This window comes from Eretmochelys imbricata, chromosome 1 (genome assembly GCF_965152235.1).
Source record: "Eretmochelys imbricata isolate rEreImb1 chromosome 1, rEreImb1.hap1, whole genome shotgun sequence".
In the NCBI taxonomy this organism is placed as follows: Eukaryota; Metazoa; Chordata; order Testudines; family Cheloniidae; genus Eretmochelys; species Eretmochelys imbricata.
In genome coordinates, this window is record NC_135572.1 from 35,035,194 (window position 1) to 35,059,962 (window position 24,769).

The following is a 24,769-nucleotide window of genomic DNA, read 5'->3' on the forward strand; positions in this document are numbered from 1 at the left end:
TACTTTCTTCTCTATCTCATTTAGCTATAGAATTTTGCAGTTGTTAAGGAGAAGCTCAGCAAGTCATTAATCAAACTTTTTTTTTCTCATGTGCGCTTCTCAACCACTTTCCAGCCTGAAAATGAATCATTATCATTTACTTTTATTGTGAGATCACTGATGTTACCACATCTGACCCTTTGATTTGTCAGGGTTTATAGATGAATTTAAAATGCTATAATTTAGCATTAAATGTGAATTTACTGGAAAAACTGGCATTTATATGGTGGCTTGGTGCAGAAATGAACAAGTTCGTAAGTTGATTTCCAGCTGAACTGTGGCATTGCCTGATGTCTTAACATCTAAACTGTTCTATATGTAATGATTTTTAAGTAAAGGATGTTTTCAATAAAAATAAAAGCAGTTGCGTACTGGTAAACTAAATGAGTCAGACATTCCTTGCATTATTTAGTTTTGACTTTTAAAAAATGAACACATACTACATATACATCATTAAAAAGAGGCATACTCAAGTAGTATGGACCTGAGACAGGCTGGAATGCAGGTGTACATTCTTTGATCTGAACCACAAGAAGCCTGTTCTCATCCCCTCATAGGAAATGATCCATATGGGCCCCTGATAAACACCAAAAACAGAAAAGGGATTTCTTATAAGAGGAGAGATTACAGAAACTGGACCAGCTAGTGACCCCTGTATTTTGGACCTTGTCACCCTAATGAGATTTGTCCCCTCTCTTTTGGGTACAATGGTTCGATGCAATGGCCAGGACCTCTGGGCACAGAGTCACTCCAGACCACTCCAGTGGTTCATGCTCTGAGAGTCAACCTGGAACAAAGATGTGAATTTATCCTTGTGTTGGCAGCAAAGCCAGCACAACCTGAGGAAGGACAGTAACATGAAAGACTTCACACTAACCGACACAAGCCTTAGATTTCTTACAGGCAGGATTGATGAGGGATTATCCCCTTGTTATTCTTTGTATATATGTTCCTACGGATACTCCACTGGAGGATTTGTGCGTGCCTCTGCACTCTCAAGCGAAGACTGCAAAGTAGTATTTGGGGACCTGTGCCTGTGCAGAATGGTGCCTCGTGCTCTGAAAGAGAGTATATAGGTAGGCACCACTCTGTTCCTTCTCAGTCACCTGCAGTTTGAGATGGATAGTTCTTCTGCCTGCTGTATTCAGCTTCCTGCATTAACTTGTGAATGACTGTTTTATTTATTTGGCTTAGTTGTTTCTCTTTTTGCATTATTTATTTTCACAATACCTTTATTTCACTTTATTTTTTGTGGGTCAAAAAGAGGGGGCAGCTCCTCCTTTTCTCCAAGTTTTTGTGTTGGAGCATAATTGTTATGCTGAAGACTCCAGGGTTTAAGACCTGTGAGACTTGCTGCAGGTCTTTTTCCCCTGCCAAATGAAAGGTCTGTCTGGGTTTTCAGAGCAGATCCAAGAACAACAGAGAGGCTAGACTTAAGCTCATACTAATAAATATGCCCTAGCTCCTGAGGTGTCCGCTTTCCGCCCTCCCCGTACATCGGCCTTTGTGACACAGACACCCTTGGGTCACTGTTTCTGCTTTGTCTGCAACCCCAGACAATTTAAGTTCAAAAAAGAGGAAACATACCTCCCTGAGCATGGAAATGAAGAAGAGAGGCAGATCATCACATAAGACCCACTTTTGGAAGACTTCTCATCTCTGTAAGGATACATTCTCCTGCTGAGTCTGGTACCATAGCATCACTACTGAGGAAGCAGCTCTGCTCGGAGGTGCCTACACAAGAGCAACTACCACAGTGGCACTTTCTGATCCATTGTGGCTCCGAGAGACACTGACAGGGCTGCCATTCATGCCCTAGTAGTGGTATCTTGCAGTGCCTCTGCAAGGGGACATTCCCCTTCAATCATCTCAGTACCACAACAACTTCCATCTCACCACCCTAATTCTAACTTCGGGTGAAGGATATCAGAGTCATCCACCCGTTTCCAGGTTCCTTTCTTCAGAGAATCTCATTATTTCTGGTTAACCTGAATCTCCAATTATGGGAGGATCTATCAGCTTCACCTCCACACTACAGCTACAAAAGCAGCATGTTGGGACTGGTTTAAAACTCCAGCCTTCGGTACTGATTAGAACATCAGAGGATGTTCTAATGCAGGGGAAGATTCCTCTGACTCAGAGATTGGTACAGGGATCCATCCTGTTAGCATTCTACCTTATCCCCAGTATCCCCTTTCATAAAGTTGCTTCTGGGGAACCTGCAAGACATCATAGACCCAGAGATTATGATTATCATTGGGGTCCCTTCCCTTGTACACCTCCTCAGTGAGGTTACAGGGATCCATGGGTCCACTTTGGCAACCAGCTCCATCGGATGCCTAAGAGAAAGCACTGGTAACCACCAGTACTGTACCAATGACTGGCTCCTACAGACTATCCTAGAATAAAGTGAACATTGGCACCACACACCTCAGTACACACACTTCTCAGGTACTGGCACATATGGAAGAGGAACAGGAGTCTCAGAGGAGATGTCACCTCCATCTGGAAAGTCCTGTTCATTTCTAGACAAGGTTGTAATGCCACCACCACCCTTCTAGGTAGATGAAAAGTCCAGCATACTCCCTTCAAGTGCCACTTGAGGAGGTGCAAGAGTCCAAACATTCCCTGGTTGATATCATGAACATCAATCCCCAAGGAAAGGTTGCCCTGCCTGTCAGCGAGGCACTCTTATCTCCTGCACATGCCCTGAGGCAAACATCTGCCACAATTCCACCAACATGTAAGTGTGTAAATAAGAAATACTACATCCCACACAAAGGAATAGGGTAATTCTTCTCCCACCCTAATCCCAACTCTCTTGTGATGGAGGCTATGAATAAGAGGAACCATCAAATTCAATCTAGGCCCTCTTCATCAAATAAGGAATCCAAATAGCTGGACTTGATGGGAAGGAAGTTTACCTGTAACATTCACAGGTGCAAACAGGAGATGAGGGAACAGATTTATTGTGCCTGCTCCCCTCTCTAGTGAAGAAAAACATTCATCCCAAAGTTTACCATACCTGGAAACTTTTGTAGTCTGGTGGAAAGAGTCTTCCAGTTTCCAGGATTTTTTTCAAGATTTTTCAGAATGGGGACCTAGAGTTAGGTTTCTAAGTTCATATTTAGAAACGTAAAGAAATACATATATTATTTTCAAAAGTGAGGAGCTTCCAGCATCTCCCCACTGACTACAGTGGGAGTTGTTGGGTGCTCACAATCTTTACGTATCATACTGCCTATTCAGGAATCTAAATATGACCATAACAACCTTTAGACATCTGTTTTTGAAAATCTTGGCTTAGATATCTGCTCCCTTTATCCCATTGAGCTACTGCTGGAAGTTCTACCTCCTGCATCAGCAGAGCACATTATTTCAAAACATTTCTAATTTTTATTGTTTCTAAAATAATTTGTGGTTTTTGGTTAAAACTCCATCCCCTCTCTTCCTGCAAAATTTGTGTGTATTCAGATCTGGAGTTGTGGTTTGAATCTGTCTCCAGTTAACTATCTTGGAGTGATATATAGTGTATCTGAGTGATGTTCCATGTCACCTGCTGTACTGATCAGGATAGGTGCTTAGTGACTGAGGTTCTGTTAGCTAGCTTTACTCAGAGGTAAAATTAGAAAAGCAGGATGGTGATGTCTGAAAAATGTATTTATCCATTTACCTTGGTCTTATTTCAGGCTGATCAACTAATGTTTGCTTTGCATTTTGTAAGAGGAATGCACCCTGAACTTTTCCAAGATAACGTAAGTACTGTAAAAAAACAAACCCAGGTGTTTTACTTAATCTTAAAACAGCCAAATAAATGTAAATTAGGATTCATATGTTTGTGTAGTGGCCTGGTGCAGTAAATATACAGTGGTTATTTTTGTATTTATGTACTTGTATTTCTGTATGATAATTTTAAACAGTTTCTTATTTTGGGTGTTAACTTTAATTATATTAGGTTGGAAATATAGGCCATCATTGGAGAGATCATGGAAAAGTAAATTTTAAAGAGGGGTTTTAAGGAGAAGGCACAGCATGGCTTCCAGGACCAGGATGAACATGTGGGAGTGTAGAGAGAATGGAAGAAAATGCAGTGTGTTTTTTAGAGAAAGCTCTGACAGGAAGGTGATTAGAGTTAGTGTGCAGATCCCAAAGGAGAGAGGTGGAAAACAACAGAGAAGATGTAGGGTGATGGTGAGGACGAGAAGTTTGAATCTGATGTGGAAATATATGTTGAGAAGGTTAAGAGATTGAAAGAAGTGAGATGGCATCTGCAGCAGGAGGGAAAGATGAGTTTGGTAATGGCATTTTAGATAAACCGTTAGGCCTTGTCTAGCTTACGGTGGTGTGTAGGGTACGTAGAGTACATGATGCAGTGAAAGGCAGGCTGCATCCACACTGCAGTGTGGCTAGTTACATGTGATAGGAAAAGGCTTTGGCTGTGGAGAGGCAGCAGGGAAAGGCTCCGGAAGTGGGACAATTCACTGCTAAAAAAGGCAGAGTAGATATGGGAGGCATTGTTTGGGCATGTAGAAAGCCATGTAGCGTTTGACTTCAGTACTCAGAAAGATAATGGAGCTAATAATCAGCAATCAATTTGCAAATACCTAGAATATAATGAGGTGATAAGTAACAGTCAGCATGGTTTGTCAAAAACAAATCATGTCAAACCAACGTAATAGCTTTCTTTGACAGGGTAACAAGCCTACTGGATAAGGGGGGAAGCAGTAGATGTGATATATCTTGACTTTAGTAAGTCTTTCAACACTGTCTCGCAGGACCATCTCATAAACAAATTAGGGAGATACAACCTAGATTAAGCTACTGTATGATAGGTGCATAACTGGTTGGAAAACCATTCCCAGAGAGTAGTTATCAGTGGTTCACAGTCAAGCTGGAAAGGCATATCGAGTGGGAAACTGCAGAGGTCAGTCTTGGGTCTGGTTCTGTGTAATATCGTCTTCAATGATTTAGATAATATCATAAAGATTACACTTATAAAGTTTGTGGATGATACCAACCGGGGAGGGGTTGCAAGTGTTTTGGAGGATTAAAATAGGATTAAAATTCAAAATGACCTGGACAAACTAGAGAAATGGTCTGAAGTAAATAGGATGAAATTTAATAAGGACAAATACAAAGTACTCCACTTAGGGAGGAACAATCAATTACACACATACAAAATGGGAAATGACTGCCTAGGAATGAGTACTGAAGTAAGGGATCTAGGGATCATAGTGGATCACAAGTCAAATATGAGTCAACAGTTAACACTCTTGCAAAAAAAAAAAAAAAAGCTATCATCATACATTAGCAGGAGTGTTGTAAACAAGACACAAGAAGTAATTCTTTCCCTCTACTCTGCCGTGATAAGACCTCAACTGGAGTATTGTGTCCAGTTTTGGGTGCCACATTTCAGGAAAGATGTGGACAAATGGGAGAAAGTCCCCAGGAGACAGCAACAAAAACGATTAAAGGTCTAGAAACATGACCTATGAGGAAAGATTGAAAAAATTGGGTTTGTTTTATCTGGACAAGAGAAGACTGAGGTGGCGACATGATAACAGTTTTCAAGTACATAAAAGGTTGTTACAAGGAGGAGGGAGAAAAATTGCCCTTGTTAACCTATACGAATAGGACAAGAAGCAACGGAGAGTTAGGTTCGACATTCCTAACTGTCAGGGTAGTTAAGCATTGGAATAAATTGCCTAGGGAAGTTGTGGAATCTCTGTCATTGGAGTTTTTAAGAGCAGGTTAGACAAACACCTGTTAGGGATGGTCTAGATCAGTGGTTCTCAACCACAGCCCACTTGTGGCCCAATAAGCACACAGCTTGTGGCCCATATGACGTCCTCAGGGCTATAGAGGTAGTATATATACTGTGTAGATGCAGCCCACATAATACATAGAGAGCTGCATATGTGGCCCACAATGGTAAATATGTTGAGAACCACTGGTCTAGTTAATACTTGAGTGCAGGGAAGTGGACTAGAAGATCTCTCGAGGTCCCTTCCAGTCCTACTCTTCTATGATAGTAAACCCTAGGGTTCTGACATGTCTGTTATCTGCTCACCTAAGCAGTGCCTCACTGTCTACACTGCCATTTATAACCATACTAACCGGCATGCAGTGTTTATACTCTACACGCTGCCATAAGTGTAGACCTACCCTTAGGATGCAAGATGCGACTCAGACCAGAAAGAAAGGAGAAGGTGGAAGATTACCAAGGCAAGCACAAGGGTGTTGGAAGTAGTGAGAGTGAGAGATGAATTATAGAGCTGTTAGAGAGAAAGAAATGAGGGGAAAAAAAGACAGGAAAGTTGAAAGAAACAGTGGAGACAGTGATTGTACAAAGGTTGCAAGGTTAGGGTATGAAGACTTAAGATACACTCACCAACTTCAAGGCCGTGACTCAAATTTATCCCTTTCTCTCAGTTTTTGAGAATGTTTTGCCTTCTCTGTTTAATCTTTTAGATTATAAATTCTACAGGGCAAGGACTTGCAAATAGTATTTTTCTGACTAAAGTAAAGCCTGGCTACTCAGCCTTCTTAAATGTTTGTGAGTACTAATTTATATCTTGATTACGTATGTTTACTATGCACTTGTATTAGCTGTTAGAATTTCTGCCTGTCTAACATCAGTTCATATACAGTGCACATTCCTGCGGTATCCAGGTACTTCCCAAGAATTAAAACAAGTAACTAGTATCAATATTTCTCTCCTTTCCCTTCAGTTAGAAGTAAGTTACTTGATTAGTTGAGTATTTGTTTGTGAGACAAATGTATTGATGGAAATCAAAGTGGAAGAGATGTTTTCTATTTAGCTCTGAATGTGGCAAAGTTAAAAGTTACATCTCTTTTGCTAGAGAGTTCTATAGTATAGGTCCTACTACTGTAAAAATTCTGTCTCAAGTGCTCATGAGTCTTCCCTTACTGGTCAACAGTTTTGTGGTTCAAGAGGAACACACCTATTATGGGAATGGGGCACGGTTGTAGAGGAAGAAATGGTCCCTCTTAGTCTTTGTAGCCTGATTCTTGCTGCATCTGGTTTATGTGTATATGTATATGCCTTTTTATATTTGGATGGTTATAAATAATTTGCTTCTAATTAGCTAAGTCACTGGCTGTAAAGAATCTTGGGAGAGATGGAATGGCATCAATATTTAACGCTCTAGCATCCATAGAACGCTCTGCTATGTTGTTGATGCTGTTGACTTTTGATTGTGTAACGTCATAGACAAAAGCCCAGTGGATGTGTGGATTGACCTACTGAAGTCGGAGAAATGCTATTTTCCTTAAATAAGAAAACCTCTATTATTGTTTTTATATATATTTTAAAATATAATAAATTAGCCCCTGGCCATAGAATCATAGATACTAGAGATGTAAAATATTTATACTATTAAGTTATTTGGTCTACCCCTTTCCTCCTCTACCTGAAGGATTGTGCCCAGCAAAAATATTTTTTAAAAAATATCTGGCCTAGGCTACAGTGACTCAAAGTACTCATCTTGGATGACTATACCACAGTCTAATAGATCTTGCCATCAAGAAGTTGTCTCTACTTTTTTCCTCTCTTAATTTAGTCAGAGTACTCTGTTATATCACAGTGTATGACAGTAAATAAATCCTCTCTTTCTCTGGTGATTATACCTTTCAAATACTGCAAAATGGTAATAGGAAGCAGATCAGATCAGGTCTATCTAGTCCAGTACTAGCTGCTTCAGAGGAAAATGCAAGAACTCCAGAAGCAGGCAGTTGCGGTAAGATTTTCAAAGGTAATTAGGTAAATGCCTACAGATGTAGATAGGTGCCTAGTGGGATTTACAAAATTCCTTGAACAGGTTAGGTGCATAACTCCCATTGATTTACACACATCTTTAGGTGCCTAAAATACCTTTGAAAATAGGTTCCTGAGTGAAGAAACTACTCACAGGAAAACTTTCAGTTGGCTTATGTACTGAAGCATGATGGTTTATATTCCTTTGATAACTTTTAGGAGGCTTTTTTGTTGTAGACGTTGTTTTTGTTTTTTAGTCCATGCTGTTGTAATTCTTGATGATCATATTATTCACAGAAATCTCTAGTGCCTGTTTGAATCCCACTAAGTTCTTGGCTTTAATGTATATCATGCCCCCTACATCCTATACTTCTATTAGTCAAGTTACGTGTGTTTAACTTCTTTTATCTTTTCTCATAAATCCATCCCTCCAACACCTTATTTGGGATTTACAAAGGGAATTAAGCACTCACATCAGCAGGAGCTGGGTGACTCCGTAGGCCCCTTTAAAAATTCATTCATAATTGTTAGTACTATTCTCAGATCTCCCTCTACTTTATCTGTAACTATTATGTTGTGTGCTTTAAGATATCCCTATGCCTTGTCTAAGTTGTTTTATTTGATTTTTTTCCATAGGAATGGGATACTTTTACAGGTGTGATCATTGGAGACATGTTAAGAAAATCAGTAAGCTTTATTTATTTATTTATTTATTTATTCTGAAATAAGGAATACATTGATAGAATCCTAAAAGATTATGCTCAAATGTATTGTACGTTTGTTATTTACTGTATAAATATATATATATGTGTGTATGTATGTATAGTATGAACAGATGAGCTATTTTATAGCAATAGAAATATTTAAAAATATGTGAACATAAGTAATTTTTTTACTTTTGATAAAGTTGTATCATTTTTTGTTGTGTGACTGCAGTACTGTCCCTAAATGTAAATTTAACTATATTTAAATGCAGTAAATCCACCCTCTCTAAAATAAGTTTCAGAGTAACAGCCGTATTAGTCTGTATTCGCAAAAAGAAAAGGAGTACTTGTGGCACCTTAGAGACTAACCAATTTATTTGAGCATAAGCTTTTGTGAGCTACAGCTCACTTAAATGGGTTAGTCTCTAAGGTGCCACAAGTACTCCTTTTCTTTTCTCTAAAATAGGGAATTCTAGATTCTGACTTCTCCCCAGCACAAAATATTTTGGGTGCACCTGTCTTCTTAAAAACACCAGAGGCAATCAGACATGTCCACATTGTTCTGAGACCTTGACAACCCTTTCTCCCAACCTTAGATTTTCTGTCTCTGACTATGTAGGCAGAAAGGAAACTGAACACTCCCACCTTATCCATTACTGCCCTGGGTTTGGAAGCCACATTTTAGAGCAGAATGAGCAGTAGGGGAAGACATTTTTTTGTGCAGAGAAGGGGAATTGTGCTCTTGGTTTCATACCCCTCCCTCCCAGCATGTTGGAGCCAACCAAAAGGAACAGATTAAGGGCTGAGTGGTGCTACATCTCTGAGGAGGATACCCTCTTGGGAGCCACAGAAGGGAAACTCTGCCATTATTGCTCACAGTCTTCAAAACAGCCTTCCAAAGGGAGCAGTGGAGAAAAAAAAATTAACTGGCTTCAAGACTTAGCTTGATAAGTTCATGGAGGGGACGGTATGAAGAGACTGCTACAAAGGCATGTAGCCGATCTGCAACTGCTGTCAGCAAATGTCTCCAATGGCCCGTGATGGGACACTAGATGGGGGCGAGTGTTGAGTTACCACAGATAATTCTTTCCCAGGTGTCTGGCTGCTGGGTCTTGTACCTCCTCAGGGTCTAACTCATTGCCATATTTTGTGTCAGGAAGGAATTTTCCCCAGGTCACATTAATAAGAGACCCTTGGGGGCGGTCAGGGGCGGGGGCGTTCACATTCCTCTGCAGCATGGGGCATGGGGTAATTTGCAGGTTTAAACTAGTGTATATGGCAGATTCTCTGTAACTTGAAGTCTTTAAATTATGTTTTGAGGATTTCAGTAACTCAGCCAGGGATTATAGGTCTATTACAGCAGTGGGTGGGCAAGGTTCTGTAGCCTGCAATGTGCAGGAGGTCAGACTAGATGATCATGATGGTCCTTTCTGTCCTTAAAGTCTATGAGCCTAACCTTGCTCTGTGAGGGGAAGGGATTTGGATGGTAAATGGATTTTGAGGCCTCTGTGTCATCCTCACATCAGTAGAGATTGCTCCAAAGATACCTCTGCAAGGGCTGGTCAGTCAACTTCAGTCCTTGGATTCAGCAAACTGGGCTTACTCACGCATCAAGAACTCTTTAAGGGTAAGTCCAACCCTCCAGACGATTTGGTCCAATCCACCTCTAAAGGAACAATGGCTAAGGTCTTTCCCAGGTTTTTATGTGGATAATTGATTGACTTGTCAAGGAATTTAGTGTCTTTTTGGACTCTGCCTCTTCCTGAGGATTTCTTAGAGAAGTTCCTGGGCCTCTTCTCTGATTATATATTGGATTCTGAATATGGGGCTCAAGATCCTACCCCATGTAGGCTGTGGGGCAAAACAGAGCATCACATGATAAGAGACCAGTCCTTCAATGGTGAAATCACCTCCCAAGGACAACCCAAAAAGCCAAACTCAAAAGGAAAAAAGGGTCCCAAAGCACTCCAGATCTTCACTTCTTTTCACAAACTCTAGCCCCTGCCCCAAAATTGAGGTGGACTGCCAGCTGTAATATAAAGTCAGAAGCTCTTTTGTTGTTACTCACAATGATGGACCAAGAGAAGGGATTTTTATTTTTGCAGGGGTAAGACCTGGCATAGCATAGGGAAGTCCAGATCAGGGAATGCTTTCAGTCTCTCCTTCCAATCCAAGCTATCACTCTGACTGCAGCAGGGCGTGCCTCAGTCCAGAAATAGGCCGAAGGAGCAGAATTTCCCAGTTTTCAGACATAATTCCAGTTGACTTCAGACAAGTGATACAGATATTCTCTGGAATTTCAGGCTCCTCCACATCCCTTTTTTATTCTTTCTTCAGCCTCAAGAGATGATTAGAAGAAAAAAATTGTCTTGCAGAAGTTCTCCCATTTCCTTGAGATTTACATCTTGTCCCTCAACCAAAAGTTCTCAAAGCTTCGTTCAATAATCTTCATGGTAAGAAAAAGATCTGTAGAAGTCTTCATCATCCTAAATGTCATGAGGCTGGTCAGGTTGTTGAAGAAGACAAAACTGAGGATAGCGAGAGCAGCTTCTATTGTTGCTGCCATGTCTCAAGAAGATCTTTTAATGTAGGTGGAACAGGCAGAGACTTATATGCAAAGTCAAGGTTCAGTCAACTGCAGTTTCTTTGTTTTTGTTTATGAAAATCAACACAATTACTATGTGTTGTCCTCCACCAGGATGTTTACAAAGCTATTGAAAATGGTAATAAAGCAGCTGAGCCGTCCAGGGATTCATCTGACGCATGGTTTAGATGCCACACTTATCAGAGCATCATGCCCAGGGACTTTGTAACCAGTGACCCATAGACCCAATCCCAATCACATTATTTGTAATAAAGTTAAATAAGAGATTGTTGATAATATCTCATAGAATCATAAATGAAGGGCTGGAAGGGACCTCGAAAGGTCATCTTATCCAGTCCCTCTTCCCCTCTCGCCCCCACTAAAGCAGGACCAAATGTACGTAGGCCATTCCTGACAGGTGTTTGGAGGTTTTTAAGAACAGGTTAGACAATAACAGGGATTCCACAACCTCCCTTGGAAACCTATTCTAGTACTTAACTATTCTTATAGTTAGAAAGGTTTTCCTAATATCTAACCTAAATCTCCCTTGCTGCAGATTAAGCCCATTACTACTTGGCCTACCTTCAGTGTACATAGAATCATAGAAGATTAGGGTTGGAAGAGACCTCAGGAGGTCATCTAGTCCAAACCCCGCTCAAAGCAGGACCAACCCCAACTAAATCATCCCAGCCAGGGCTTTTTCAAGCCATCCCTTTAAAATCTCTAAGGATGGAGATTCTACCACCTCTCTAGGTAACCCATTCCAGTGCTTCACCACCATCCTAGTGAAATAGTTTTTCCTAATATCCAACCTAAACCTCCCCCACTGCAACTTGAGACCATTGCTCCTTGTTCTGTCATCTGCCGTCACTGAGAACAGCCTAGCTCCATCCTCTTTGTAACCCCCCTTCAGGTAGTTGAAGGCTGCTATCAAATCCCCCCTCACTCTACTCTTCTCTTCTGCATACTAAAGAAGCCCAGTTCCCTCAGCCTCTTCTCCTAATTTATGTGCCCCAGCCTCCTAATCATTTTCATTGCCCTCTGCTGGACTCTCTCCAATTTGTCCACATCCTTTCTGTAGTGGGGAGCCCAAAAATGGATGCAATACTCCAGATGTGGCCTCACCGGTGCCGAACAGAGGGGAATAATCACTTCCCTTGATCTGCTGGCAATGTTCCTATTAATGCAGCCCAACATGGAGGACAGTTAATCAGTTAATCACTTATTCTCTTGATAACTGCCCTTACCATATTTGGAGACTGTTATCAGATCCCTACTCAGTCTTCTTTTCAGAAGACTAAACTTACAGTAGATCTCAGTTTATCCAATCTAATTGGGATCAAGGCCAGATCAGATAATCAAAATTCCAGGTAAATCGGAGAATGGGAAAATGTGATGCTGCAGTGCCATCTAGTGGCCAGAGGAGAGATCACTCGCTTCTGGCCCCAGAGTCCTGGTTGTTGGGTAACTATGGAGAGCTGGTTAAGGGAGGGTTGGATAAATAAGGTTCTAATGTACCTTTTTTTTTTTAACCTTTCTTTTTAGGTCAGATTTTCTAATCTTTTATAATTTTTGTTCCTCTGTCCACATCTTTCCTGAAGCGTGGAGTCCAAAACTGGACATAGTACTCTGGATGAGGCGCCACTACTGCTGAGTAGAGCGGCATGTCTTACATACAACATACCTCCCATGTCTTACATACAACACTCCTATTAATACACTCCAGAATGATATTAGCCTTTTTCACAACTGCATCACGTTTTTGGCTTTTAGTAAATATGTGATCTACTATAACCCCCAGATCCTTTTCAGCAACACTAGTGCCTAACCGTTACCCCCCATGTTGTAGTTGGGCATTTGATTTTTCTTTCCTACGTGTAGTACTTTGCATTTGTCTTTACTGAATTTCATTATATTGATTTCAGACCAATTTGACAAGGTCATTTTGAATTCTCATCCATTCTCCAAAGTCCTTGCAACCTCCCGAAGCTTGGTGTCTGCCACACATTTTATAAACATAGTCCTCTCCATTATTCATGTTGTTATTGGAAGTGTTTAAAAGTACCAGATCCAGGACAGACCCATGCAGGATCCCACTAGATATGTCCTACCAGTTTGACAGCAAACCATTGAGAACTATTTGTTTAGTATGATCTTTCAGTCAGTTATGCCCCTAATTTATAATATTTTCATCTATACCACATTTCCTTAGTTTAGTTAAGAAAATGTCATGTGGGAGCCTTACTAAAATCAAGATCTATCACATCTACTGCTTCCCTCCTATCCGCTACACTAGTATAGGATTTTCATAGGATATTCGAGGAGTCGAGATAAACACAAAGAGAACCAGAACATTTCCTACACAAGAAAGACTTAAAAAAACAAAGGCACTGATGTCCGGGGTATTATAGAACAGAGTATCCTTCATCCATATTTACCTGCTGTTCTTTGGTCATTTGGCCTCAAACATTATTCTGTGGACAGGACTGCACATGAGAGAGTTTTTGGGATTCCTTTTAAAAACCTGTAACCATTCCCAAATTAGAGATTTAGAGGAAAATAAAGATAACATCCAGCCTATCACTGGGTGGAAACAGGATAGTATGGTAGCATTCTTACTGCAAAATCTTGAGTCCAAAACCCTGACCGCATATGCCAGTCTTCCAGGATGGGGATTACATGTGGGACAACATCCTGGAACATGATCAGCATCAGAAATTCCCTACAGTATCAACTTCCTAGAGATGGTCAGCATGGCTCATCAGAATTCCGGGAGCCCTTGAGAAAGGAGCACTTTCTTGTTCAATGAGACTTTACAATGATCATGGAATATATCAAGCAGGAATAGGGCAGAAGAAGTGCAAATCTAAATGCCAAACAATAACTTTTTTTTCTTGGGCAGAAGGTCACCTCACCTAATAACAGCAATCAGTATAAAAGGGGCATATTGACGATACAAGTGGACAGGGTAAGCTTTCAGCAGATAGACAGTCCAAAAAGCTAAAAAGCTCATATCCAGGGAGCTAGGCCATCACCAAGAGTATCTATTTGTGTTCAGTCAGAACACCAAAAAAACAGTGATTTTCTTCACCCAAGATGACTGGAAACATACAGTAATATTCACTAACAGCTGAATTTGCTTGTCTATGCTTCCCCCCCTTTTACTACTAGGACGAGTCTTACAGAAGTTTTAAAAAATGGGGGGAAACTGCTATTGTTGTTGCTCTAAAATCAGCCAAGAAGTCCATGGTACTTGGACCTAGTGAAGATGTCATAAAGGGTCTCCACTCCATCTGCTATGTTATAGCCTGCTACTGCATCCTAATCCAGACTGAGTGACATAATGGCTATGTAATGACGGGTACTAAACAAGATAATCGATTCCTCCAAAATAATGGTGTTTCATAGCTTCATAGAAACTCCAAAGAGTTTCTATCCATTGGCCTGTGCAAGAATTTGGACAGTGTTCTCCCATTGGTGTCAAGATAGTCAAGCCCAAGAAAACAAGCATTGTAGCTCTTCTGGAATTTTACAGAATGACCTAATCTGAGACCTCCCACCATCATTGCTGATGACCCAACACTAAATAGCATATTACACAAGGGCTCATCTAAATCTCTGGTAGATCATCCAAGAATAATAAATGTCCTTGTGCAGCATTTGTCCAAACCATAATCCTGTCTTCCCTATCTGGGATCTGTCCAGGGGGCTAAAGTCTGTCAGAACCAAATATTTCAAACTAATGGCTACTAATGCCATGCTTCCTGGTTACAAGCACAACAGCCAGAAATATCTCCAAAATGTATGCTCTTAATACACACTGGCCCATGAAGAGAAGATTCTTCCAAATTCAGAATCATCTTCACAAGGATAAACGCTGTTCTCCATACATTACCAGGAATTATTTTTCCTTTGGTTTGCCCAAAGGAAGCTCATCTTCCTGGATGTGGAAATAGACATTAAGATGGAATTTACTTAAATGTCATCTTTATTTATTTCCTTTCACTAAAAGTGCTTAGGTCTGCAAGCTTCTAAATACTTAATAGCCAGGTGGATCATGCTGTGAAGTACTGAAGTTTACATGGTTGCACAGAAACTAGTCCAAAAAGGGAGCAGAATCCATTCAGCACACACTGTGGTGCTATGGTGAGCAGAAAGAGTGTGAGTCACCTCAGAGGAAATATATAACACTGCCACCTGATCATCCATCAACACTTTTATTGAGTACTACAGTCAGACCTTCTTTCCTCTGAGGGGAAAAATTCCTTCGGCATCTAATTGCTCCAAATGGTGTTCTGTGATAGGCTGGGTCTTTATCTGGATCATACTCATGCAGCTTTGGAGTCTCTTCCCCTTTAAGAGTCCTTTCCCTCTTCGGGAGCTTTATTCCACCCTTTCTGGTCCTCCTCCTGTTTAAGGGGACGTTCTATAAGGTACCTTATAAAGTCTCGTGGGCAGCAGAGGCTTGCCAACTGTTTTCCTCTCTGTCATTCTGTAGCAAGGACCAGCTATTCCTGAGGCTCAGCAGCTTTCTTCCTAGTTGCCATGCCTTCCTGTGACAAGCAACTTCTTTTAAAGCTTGCTTCCTCCAGCTGGAGTAGGCTCTGCAGGTGTGTCTATCTGGTAACAGTTGAGCACGGAGGCGCTTGTTATCCTTCTCCTGATTGATATGGGGGTCATATCATTACATGATCATGTAATGGTGCCCCATTACATGGTCAACTATACAACATTTTAGAAATCTTGTTCCTGAATATTACTTGCTTTTCCTTCCATATTATCTTTTTTTTTTCCTGTTTTGAATACACCAGATGTCTTAGAGAAAGGTCAAGATCCAGACTGGAACATTTCTGACTAGATTGTTTCCTTTCTCAGTATGACATCTCCTGCAGTCTGACCTAAATTGAGATAAATCCTGTGCGTTCTTCTACAGTGGCCTCCTAAGAGTCCATGTGTATCATGAATGTGCTTTAACAAGGCAATAAAACATTATTGTAAAGTTTATTTTAAGTATCTAGATTTCAATATTTTAGAAGTACTCATCTGCTGTGAAGATGGAAGGGGGAGGACTAAATCTAGTCAAGTCTGAGTTGCCTCTTGTATTAGCAAAATGTAATAACTTTATAAAATAGAAATAATAAACAAACATTGCTACACTATTCATAAATTTGTCAATAGAACACCATTAAAAGATTCTTGTAAAGGATGTTGCCAGTGTTTTCATATCTGTTTTCATTTTGAAACTTTAGTTATTAAACAACTTGTAGGTTTGAATTTTACAAATATATAGCTTACTTTGTTTTATAAGGATTCACAAAGAGGTATCCGTGACCAAATTCCATCTTGGATAGAACAGGAACGAACTTGGGCAGTAGCATCTCTGAAGGTATTGTCTATGTGATTTAAAATCATTTTGAAATGGTCTTGATATATTCAGAAGTATTAATATGGACTTGAAAATAAACTAAATATTTTCCAACTTAACTGCAGTTTTAGTTATTTTAAACTGTATTCAAAATTAGAAGTAGAAAAATTACTTAGCATTTTGACATACACATTTCTAGAATGCAAGACTGTATTTTCATAAGTAGCCTAAAAATTAGTATCTGCAATTTTGCATGCATAAATTGGGTAGCTAGATTAAATTTCCATGCACACATTTGAGGCCTGTTTGAGGTCCCTAGTGGTCAGATTGGGTAGCTTCATATTAATTTGAAGTCCCAACATTTTCTTGGACTGATTTCTCTTACGACAGTCTATGTTCCGCTGCTGAAAGGAGTGAAATAAAAGTAACAATCTCTGAAGTGCTGATCTAGGGCTACTCTCCTACTGCATAAAGCTCACCAGCAAGAAGGGAAGATCTGAGAGTTCATGAGGGAGATAAATTAACGAGCTTCAGAGGACTAGAACTGTGATACTTCAATGTTGGTTATTTTTCACTTCCTCCCTTCCGTAGGGACCAAAAGCAATTGGGGGTAGGTATGGGAGCATTTGGGACAGAGAACAGTTGATGCATTGAGTGAAATAAATTAGCCATGGGTGATGGAAAGGACTGAGGTGCGATGGAGGAAGGGAAAGGAACCAAAAGTATTTTTAAAAAGAGAGAATAAAAATAATACTGAGAATGTGTCAGGCGGCTATAAATTGTTGCTTTTATTTTTTGCTTTTTTTTTTTTTTTTACTGTTAAATGTACACTATTTGCTTTGTAGATCTCTCTCCCAGCTCTATATCAGACACTCTGCTTTGAAGATGCAGATCTGTGGCGTACTTTCTCTCAGAGCTCTACGTGTGAACAAGATTTTCCATCCATTGTTGCAAAGAATATTACCCTATTTCAACAGGTAATATTTTAATACTGAATTATTTTGAAAATACTTCTCTTAGTGTTGAAACTCAATTTTACTTCATGATTAAGAGATTAGGCTTCAATCCTTGTTTAACAATAATCATTGACAAAATTATGTTGTCTTCAACGGGATCCTGATTAGTTTAGCTAATTAAATTTTATTTATTTATTTTAATGGCCATTTAATTTATTTATTTTATTTTATTTTATTTATTTATTTTTAATGTCCATTACCATTGTACCAAGGTCTTTAATGTATGTGGTGGTGGGTTGGTACTCAAACTGAGCATCTGCTTTAGGATAGGAGATTGTTCATTAAAATGTATAAGTTTCATTTTCCAGACAGGTGATACTCTCCTTTCCTTGTCACTGGTGTCTTATTGCAGTATTTATCAGCCTGTCAAGCCGGATATCATTAAATTACCCCAACATTAAATGTAAAACCTCCAACATTCATGCAACATTAAGATTGCAAGTTAAGTACTGAAAGGTTAGGAAATGAAACAGTTAAGGTTGAACATGCAACATGAATTCTGCCCATTTTTGCACAAAAATCTTTATTTATGTAGTTTGAATTCACATTAGGGAGGCAATTCAAACCAGTGAATAGGAGCATGGAATTCACAGTCAAGAGAACTGGGTTCTAGTCCCAACTCTGTCATTGACTCACAATCTCATCTGTCTCTTAACTGTCTACCCTTCAAGTCTTCCTCTTTGTAAAATGGAGCTAATGATACCTTTTCACCTGCAAAAGTTCTTTAAAGTATGATAAAAAAATCCTTGTAAGTGCTAAATATTATAATGCTGCTGTCATTATTAGTTTTCAGATGATAAAATAGGATTATTTTTTTTCTACAACCTTATATATAGTGTCTCTTATGTATCTACAATAACATATGATCATATTATGAAGTACATACAGAAGACAGAGTTAATGTTGCATTAATTTTTACTTTGATTTTTGCTTTTCTAGACTTTTAAATGTTTAATGTACAGTGTTAATATTATATTGAAATAGGGTGGGTGGGGTTTTTTTTGGTGAAAAGTTGCATTTAATTTCCAAAGATTTTTAAAGGGTGAGGGGAGAGGAAATCATTCACTTCTAGAATTACAATAACAGATATCATCTGGCGAAAGTAAGATGGTGCCTATCAACATCATTAATAAAGTGTGCACTTCTAGATTACTAAGTAGCAGCTGAGCAAAGCTTTGCTAAAGTGTTTGTTAGCAGTGTATATTATTTATTTTCATACTTTGCAATGGCTCTATTCTTGTAGGTGTACAGTTATCTGATAAATGCCTCCTGCCCTATAGAAGGTCCTCCTGCCCCTTTTCATTATCTCTCCCCACCCCCTCTGCATTGTGTTTTTGAAATATTTTTTGTAGCTTAGGTCTGAAGGTTTAATGTTTTAAAACCGCAGAGATCAGTGCAGTGAGATGCTGAGCACTGCCAGTGAGATTCTGAACACATACGAAGGGTGACAAGTGCCCAAAGTACACATTCTGGTAGATGGAGTTGAAGTGGACTTGGAGAGGGATAAGGAGTCAGATAGTTATGTTTGATCCTAGCATGAAAATAAGGGGCTTAGCAACCATTTTAGCCTAAAGAAAGGTACACCACTTCCCAATCTATGATAACTCCTTAGGCAAAGTTAGCCATTGTGGAGAGCACAGTCAGCTGTAACCCTCTGCAAAGAACCATACAGGACACATTCAACAGCTCAGCCGTTGCTATGATTCCCCAAATATACAAAACCTACTTGGCTGCCTATTGGTTCCCATGTTATCTGTATTGTGGTAGTGTCTGGAGGTGGAGACTCAAATAGATATTAGGGCCACATTGTGGTAAATGTTATACAGACGTACAGAAGGACATGGCCTTTGCCCTAGGGAGCTTGCCAGTACACTAGTGTGCACGACTTCTCTGTGGAAAGTATGCTGAGAATATTTTTAAGATCCAAGACCATCCCTCCCACCGAGACCGGGGTACAGAAGTCTGCACGTAGGGAATCTTGTGTGCCTTAGAAATATACAGGCTGCATATAACACAAATGAAAATAGAAAACTTGATTACAATGGATTTTCTACTTCCAATTCCTCTAAGTTGTGCTGCCACCAGATGTTGCTATGCACAGTAAACAACAGAAACTCGATTAGCAGGAATGACAAAGGCCTCTCACTTCTCAAAACCGTGGTCGGGTACTTCTGACAAATTAAACATCCTGCAATTACTGCCAGAGCACATAAATCACTTAGTTTTCCCTAAATATCTCAATGAATTCATCTTTAAAAAAACAGCCACCAGGTATCTAGCACAAAAAAAAAAAAGAGAGAGAAAAAGAAGGGAACTTTTTTAACAGCATTCACAGAAATTAGGAATAAACTATAAACAAACCATTTTACAAAAGCTCTTATCTGAGTAAGATGCTTCATTCTATAAAATGCAGAACAATACTTCATATGTTGCCATTGTGTTTTTGTCACAGTTCCTAGAGGATTAAAAAAAAACCCGAAAGGGAAAAAAACTCCTCAAACACCAGTATGATGAGTGTAAAGGGTATCTTTGTCTTTTAAAACGTAGTGAAAATGTATCCCAACAGTGATGGGAGGAACCATGTGCACAGAATTATTTAAGACCCACTCAGAGGTTAGCTTCTTGCATGATGTACCCTTTAAGAAGTAGTGTACCCTTCTTAGGGTATGTCTGTACTGCAGTTAGACACCTGCAGCTGGCCTGTGCCAGCTGACTCAGGCTCATGGGGCTCAGGCTAAGGGGATGTTCAATGGTGGTATACATATTCCGGCTTGGGCTGCAGCCTGAGCTCTGGGACCCTCTCACCTCAATTAAACAGCCCTTTAGCTTGAGCCCCATAAGCCTGAGACAGCTGGCATGGTCCAGCTGCAGGTGTCTAATTGCAGTGTAGATACACCCTTAGGGCAGAGGTTCTCAAACTTTTCTTATTATGTACCCCCTTCCAGATCTGCCAGCTGCCTGCTTACCCCCTTCCAGATTTACCAGTTGCCTGTGTATCCCTACTCTTCTCATCACTGATACTTTGTGTGTTCTTCTTAATACTGCCAGTCTTTAGCCATCTGTCTATATTTCACTGTTATGTACAAATATAGTTATAGTGCAACTGGAAAAAAAAAACAAACCCAAAACCCTGACTAAGTTCTGAGCTCAGCTAAACTGGACAGTTGCTGGGCAACTGAACCTGCTCTGTACAGTGATTGGAGTTGAGGGCTCTGTACGTCAGCATCTCTGTGTATCTCTGTTCTCATTGATACATCATGAAGTAAATTAACTAGCATATTTTATATAACAAATTCTCACAGTTTTAAAGCGTTGTCTGAACAGCCTATTATGAAAATGCAATAAATGCAATGATTAATAAATAAAATCCACCATTGCACAATTTCTCCCAAGTCCTTCCCCCCGCCCCGAGATGTCTCATGTACCCCACATACCACAGTTTGGGAATTCCTGGGGTACATGTAACCGTAACAGTGAGGACTGGCCCTTTAAAGGCCAGGGGCTCCAATGAACAGCTGTCCTTGTTCTGGAGGGAATCAGCTGAACATCTCCCAGTGATTGGGCCTGATTCCTAATTGGAAGATATAAACGAGGGTCCCAGCTCCACTGGAGGGAGGCAGGGGTGAATAGGAGGAGACAGAGACAAGGAGAAGGCTGCAAGGAGGTCCCATGGGCCTCCCTAGGACAGTGAGGTCCAGACAAGTTGATTGAGGGCTCCACAATCTCAGCCAAGAACAAGGCTATTTCTTTTGTTATTATTCTACATTTCCTTTTGTTTTGTGTTGGAAAATAAACAGAGCCCTGATTCCATTGATTTCATTGGAAGTTAGGAACCTACAACACCTTTGTCGGTTTGGACTGAATTGATATACATCACAGCCTAACTGTGAAAGACAAGGGGACTGAGTGAATCAACTATATGTGCTTTATAGGGTTGGTTTTTGGTATTTTTGGTAATAAAAACATTTGTGTAATGTGGAGGTTCATAGTTGAAGTATCTCAGAATAAAGAGATTACAGGTGCTATTTATCTTAAACCAAGCAAAGATGCTTTCAAAATTGATTATTTTAGTATAAAAACACATTGAGAACAGGCACATTAGTATAACACGTACAAAGTCAGTGCTGACTAATATACATAGCTTTGTATCTGTTAAAAATTCACCCAACAGAGGAGGTGTGCTCCACTAAACTCCAGCTGCAGGAAATGATGGTATACAGTTATGATATTAGTTTGTTTTTCATGACAAACACATAGTTCTTCAAGTAATGTCCCTGTGGATGCTCCAATTCAAGAGTCCCTGTATCCATTTCAGGTGTGCATGCACCCCATGCAACTTTGATTGGAGATTTTTGGTAGTATGCCCATTTGGCCTACACCCTACACCTCCTCATGCCCTGTGCCAAGGATATATATTGTTACGTGGGCGACCTTCCCTCAGTTCCTTCTCAGCTGCCTTGGCTTCAGACAGAGTATCTACCATGTCCGCTTAACTGTTAATTTGCCTTCTAGTTTAGTTTAGTTGTTTATTAGTGTGTAGTTTAGTTCAGTATAGTGTTTTGATACTTTTCTTTTCTTTTCCTTCTTTTCCCCCTTTTTCCTAACTTCCCTCCAGAGGGTGCTGTTTTTCTCCCTTGCAGGGGTATGCCAGCATAACTGGGATTCAAGCATTCCCTTATGTGTATTTAGCTGTATTAGCTGTCTGGGACATACGCTGATGGGGGTCGGCTGTGTGGTCCAAGCTGGCAGTACTGCCTAATGGCAATACTCTGGGGCATAACGCCTAATGGCGAGAGTCCAAGTGTTGATTTACCCGGTAGTTATGATTCGGGTAGGGTTGCCCACTGGCGAGAGTCCAAAGACCACCTTGCTCAGTGGCTATGATTCAGGATAGTGCTGAGAGTGGGAGGATGATAGGGGAACCTGGGCTCACCCTACTCCACTGGGTTCCAGTCCAGGGTCCTTTGAAACAGTGGCCCTCACACAGGGCTCAGGGCCTGATACCCCTAATCATGCTCCCTGGGTCACTTCCTACCCTTGTTTCAGTCCCTCCAGCGTCATAGAGTTGGATATGGGGTGTCTGTTGCATTCCCCTCTGATCTGTCTCTGGAATCTCTTCCGCTGGCCCCAGTGAATTGTCACCCTCAGCTCCCACAGTTATTGGACTTCCTTGGATTGGCTTGGTTATGAGGCTCTGTCCTGGCAATGTGGAGCTTTGACGACTTTCTGGCAGGAAGCTGCTGCACCTGACTGCTCTCCTCCACACTCGGCCCAGACTGAGCTGAGTCACTCCCTTTAAAATGCTCCTCAACTTGGAGCATGCCCAGCAGAAGTGAAGGGGTGTGGTTTCTTGGGCCTAGAGCAACTCTTTAATCAGTGCAGAGTTAAACTCTGGTAAACTCCTTCACACACACAAACATTCCTCAAAAATGTAATTTGTATGCAGCCCTCAAGAGCAGGGCCAGGAAAAATCAAGAGATCAGACTGAAACTCCTCATGATGGAGCGTTCTTTTTGACTTGCCTTGGATCAGGCCAGGGAACATCAGCCGCCAAGTGAGTTTAATGCCCTGTCCACTGTAGAATCATAGAAGATTAGGGTTGGAAGAGACCTCAGGAAGTCATCTAGTCCAACCCCCACTCAAAGCAGGACCAACCCCAACTAAATCATCCCAGCCAGGGCTTTTTCAAGCCATCCCTTTAAAACCTCTAAGGATGGAGATTCCACCACGTCCCTAGGTAACCCATTCCAGTGCTTCACCACCCTCCTTGTGAAATAGTTTTTCCTAATATCCAACCTTGAACTCCCCCACTGCAACATGATACCATTCCTTCTTGTTCTGTCATTTGCCACCACTGAGAACAGCCTAGCTCCATCCTCTTTGTAACCTCCCTTCAGGTAGTTGAAGACTGCTATCAAATCCCCCCTCACTTTTCTCTTCTGCAGACTAAATAAGCCCAGTTCCCTCAGCCTCTCCTCCTAATTCATGTGTCCCAGCCTCCTAATCATTTTCATTGCCTTCTGCTGGACTCTCTCCAATTTTTTCCACATCCTTTCTGTAGTGGAGGGGGGGGGGCGCAAAAATGGACACAATACTCCAGATGTGGCCTCACCAGTGCCGAACAGAGGGGAATAATCACTTCCCTCAATCTGCTGGCAGTGATTTTACTAATTCAGCCCAATATGCCATTAGCCTTCTGGGCAACAGGGGCACACTGTTGACTCATATCCAGCTTCTCGTCCACTGTAATCCCCAGGTCCTTTTCTGCAGAATTGCCACTTAGCCAGTCGTTCCCAGCCTGTAGCAGTGCATGGGATTCTTCCATCCTAAGTGCAGGACTCTGCACTTGTCCTTGTTGAACCTCATCCAATTTCTTTTGGCCCAATCCTCCAATTTGTTTAGGTCACTCTGGACCCTGTCCCTTCCCTCCAGCAGATCTACTTCTCCCCCTGCTTTGTGTCATCCGCGAACTTGCTGAGGGTGCAGTCCATCCCATCATCCAGATCATTAATAAAGATGTTGAACAAAACCCGCCCCAGGACCAACCACTGGGGCACTGGCATCGAGCTGTTGATCACTACCCGTTGAGACCGACGATCTAGCCACTTTTTTATCCACCTTATAGTCCATTCATACAATCCATACTACTTTAACTTTCTGTCAAGAATACTGTAGAAGACTGTATCAAAAGCTTTGCTAAAGTCAAGGTATATCACGTCCACTGCTTTCCCCATATCCACAGAGCTACTTATCTCATCATAGCAGTCAATTAGGTTGGTCAGGCATGACTTGCCCTTGGTGGATCCATGTTGACTGTTCCTGATCACCTTCCTCTCCTCCAAGTGCATCAAAATGGATACTTTGAGGACCTGCTCCATGACTTTTCTGGAGACTCAGGTGAGGCTGACCATTCTGTAATTCCCCGGATTCTCCTTCTTCCCTTTTTAAAATATGGGCACTATATTTGCCTTTTTCCAATCATTCGGGACCTTCCCCGATTGCCATGAGTTTTCAAAGGTAATGGCCAATTGCTCTGCGATCACATCAGCCAAACTTCCTCAGCACCCTTGGATACCTTGCATCCGCCCCCATGGACTTGTGCATGTCCAGCTTTTCTAAATAGTCTTTAACCTGTTCTTTCAACAATGGGGGAGGGGTAGTTCAGTGGTTTGAGCATTGGCCTGCTAAACCCAGGGTTGTGAGTTCAATCCTTGAGAGGGCCATTTAGGGTTCTGGGGCAAAATTGGGGATTGGTCCTGCTTTGAGCACGGGGTTGGACTAGAT

At 40.9% G+C, this 24,769-nt stretch overlaps 1 protein-coding gene across 2 annotated transcripts in view; it reads left to right on the forward strand.

Annotated features, from left to right (window-relative positions):
* Positions 1 to 24,769, forward strand: part of DYNC2H1 (dynein cytoplasmic 2 heavy chain 1) — a 397,803-nt gene that overhangs the window by 193,536 nt on the left and 179,498 nt on the right. For both annotated transcript variants that reach the window (XM_077805779.1, XM_077805787.1), the window contains exons 71-74: positions 3,729 to 3,794; positions 8,453 to 8,503; positions 16,413 to 16,490; positions 17,315 to 17,446. In XM_077805779.1, coding sequence (XP_077661905.1) covers positions 3,729 to 3,794; positions 8,453 to 8,503; positions 16,413 to 16,490; positions 17,315 to 17,446 — 327 coding nt within the window. The remainder of the gene's footprint in view (positions 1 to 3,728; positions 3,795 to 8,452; positions 8,504 to 16,412; positions 16,491 to 17,314; positions 17,447 to 24,769) is intronic.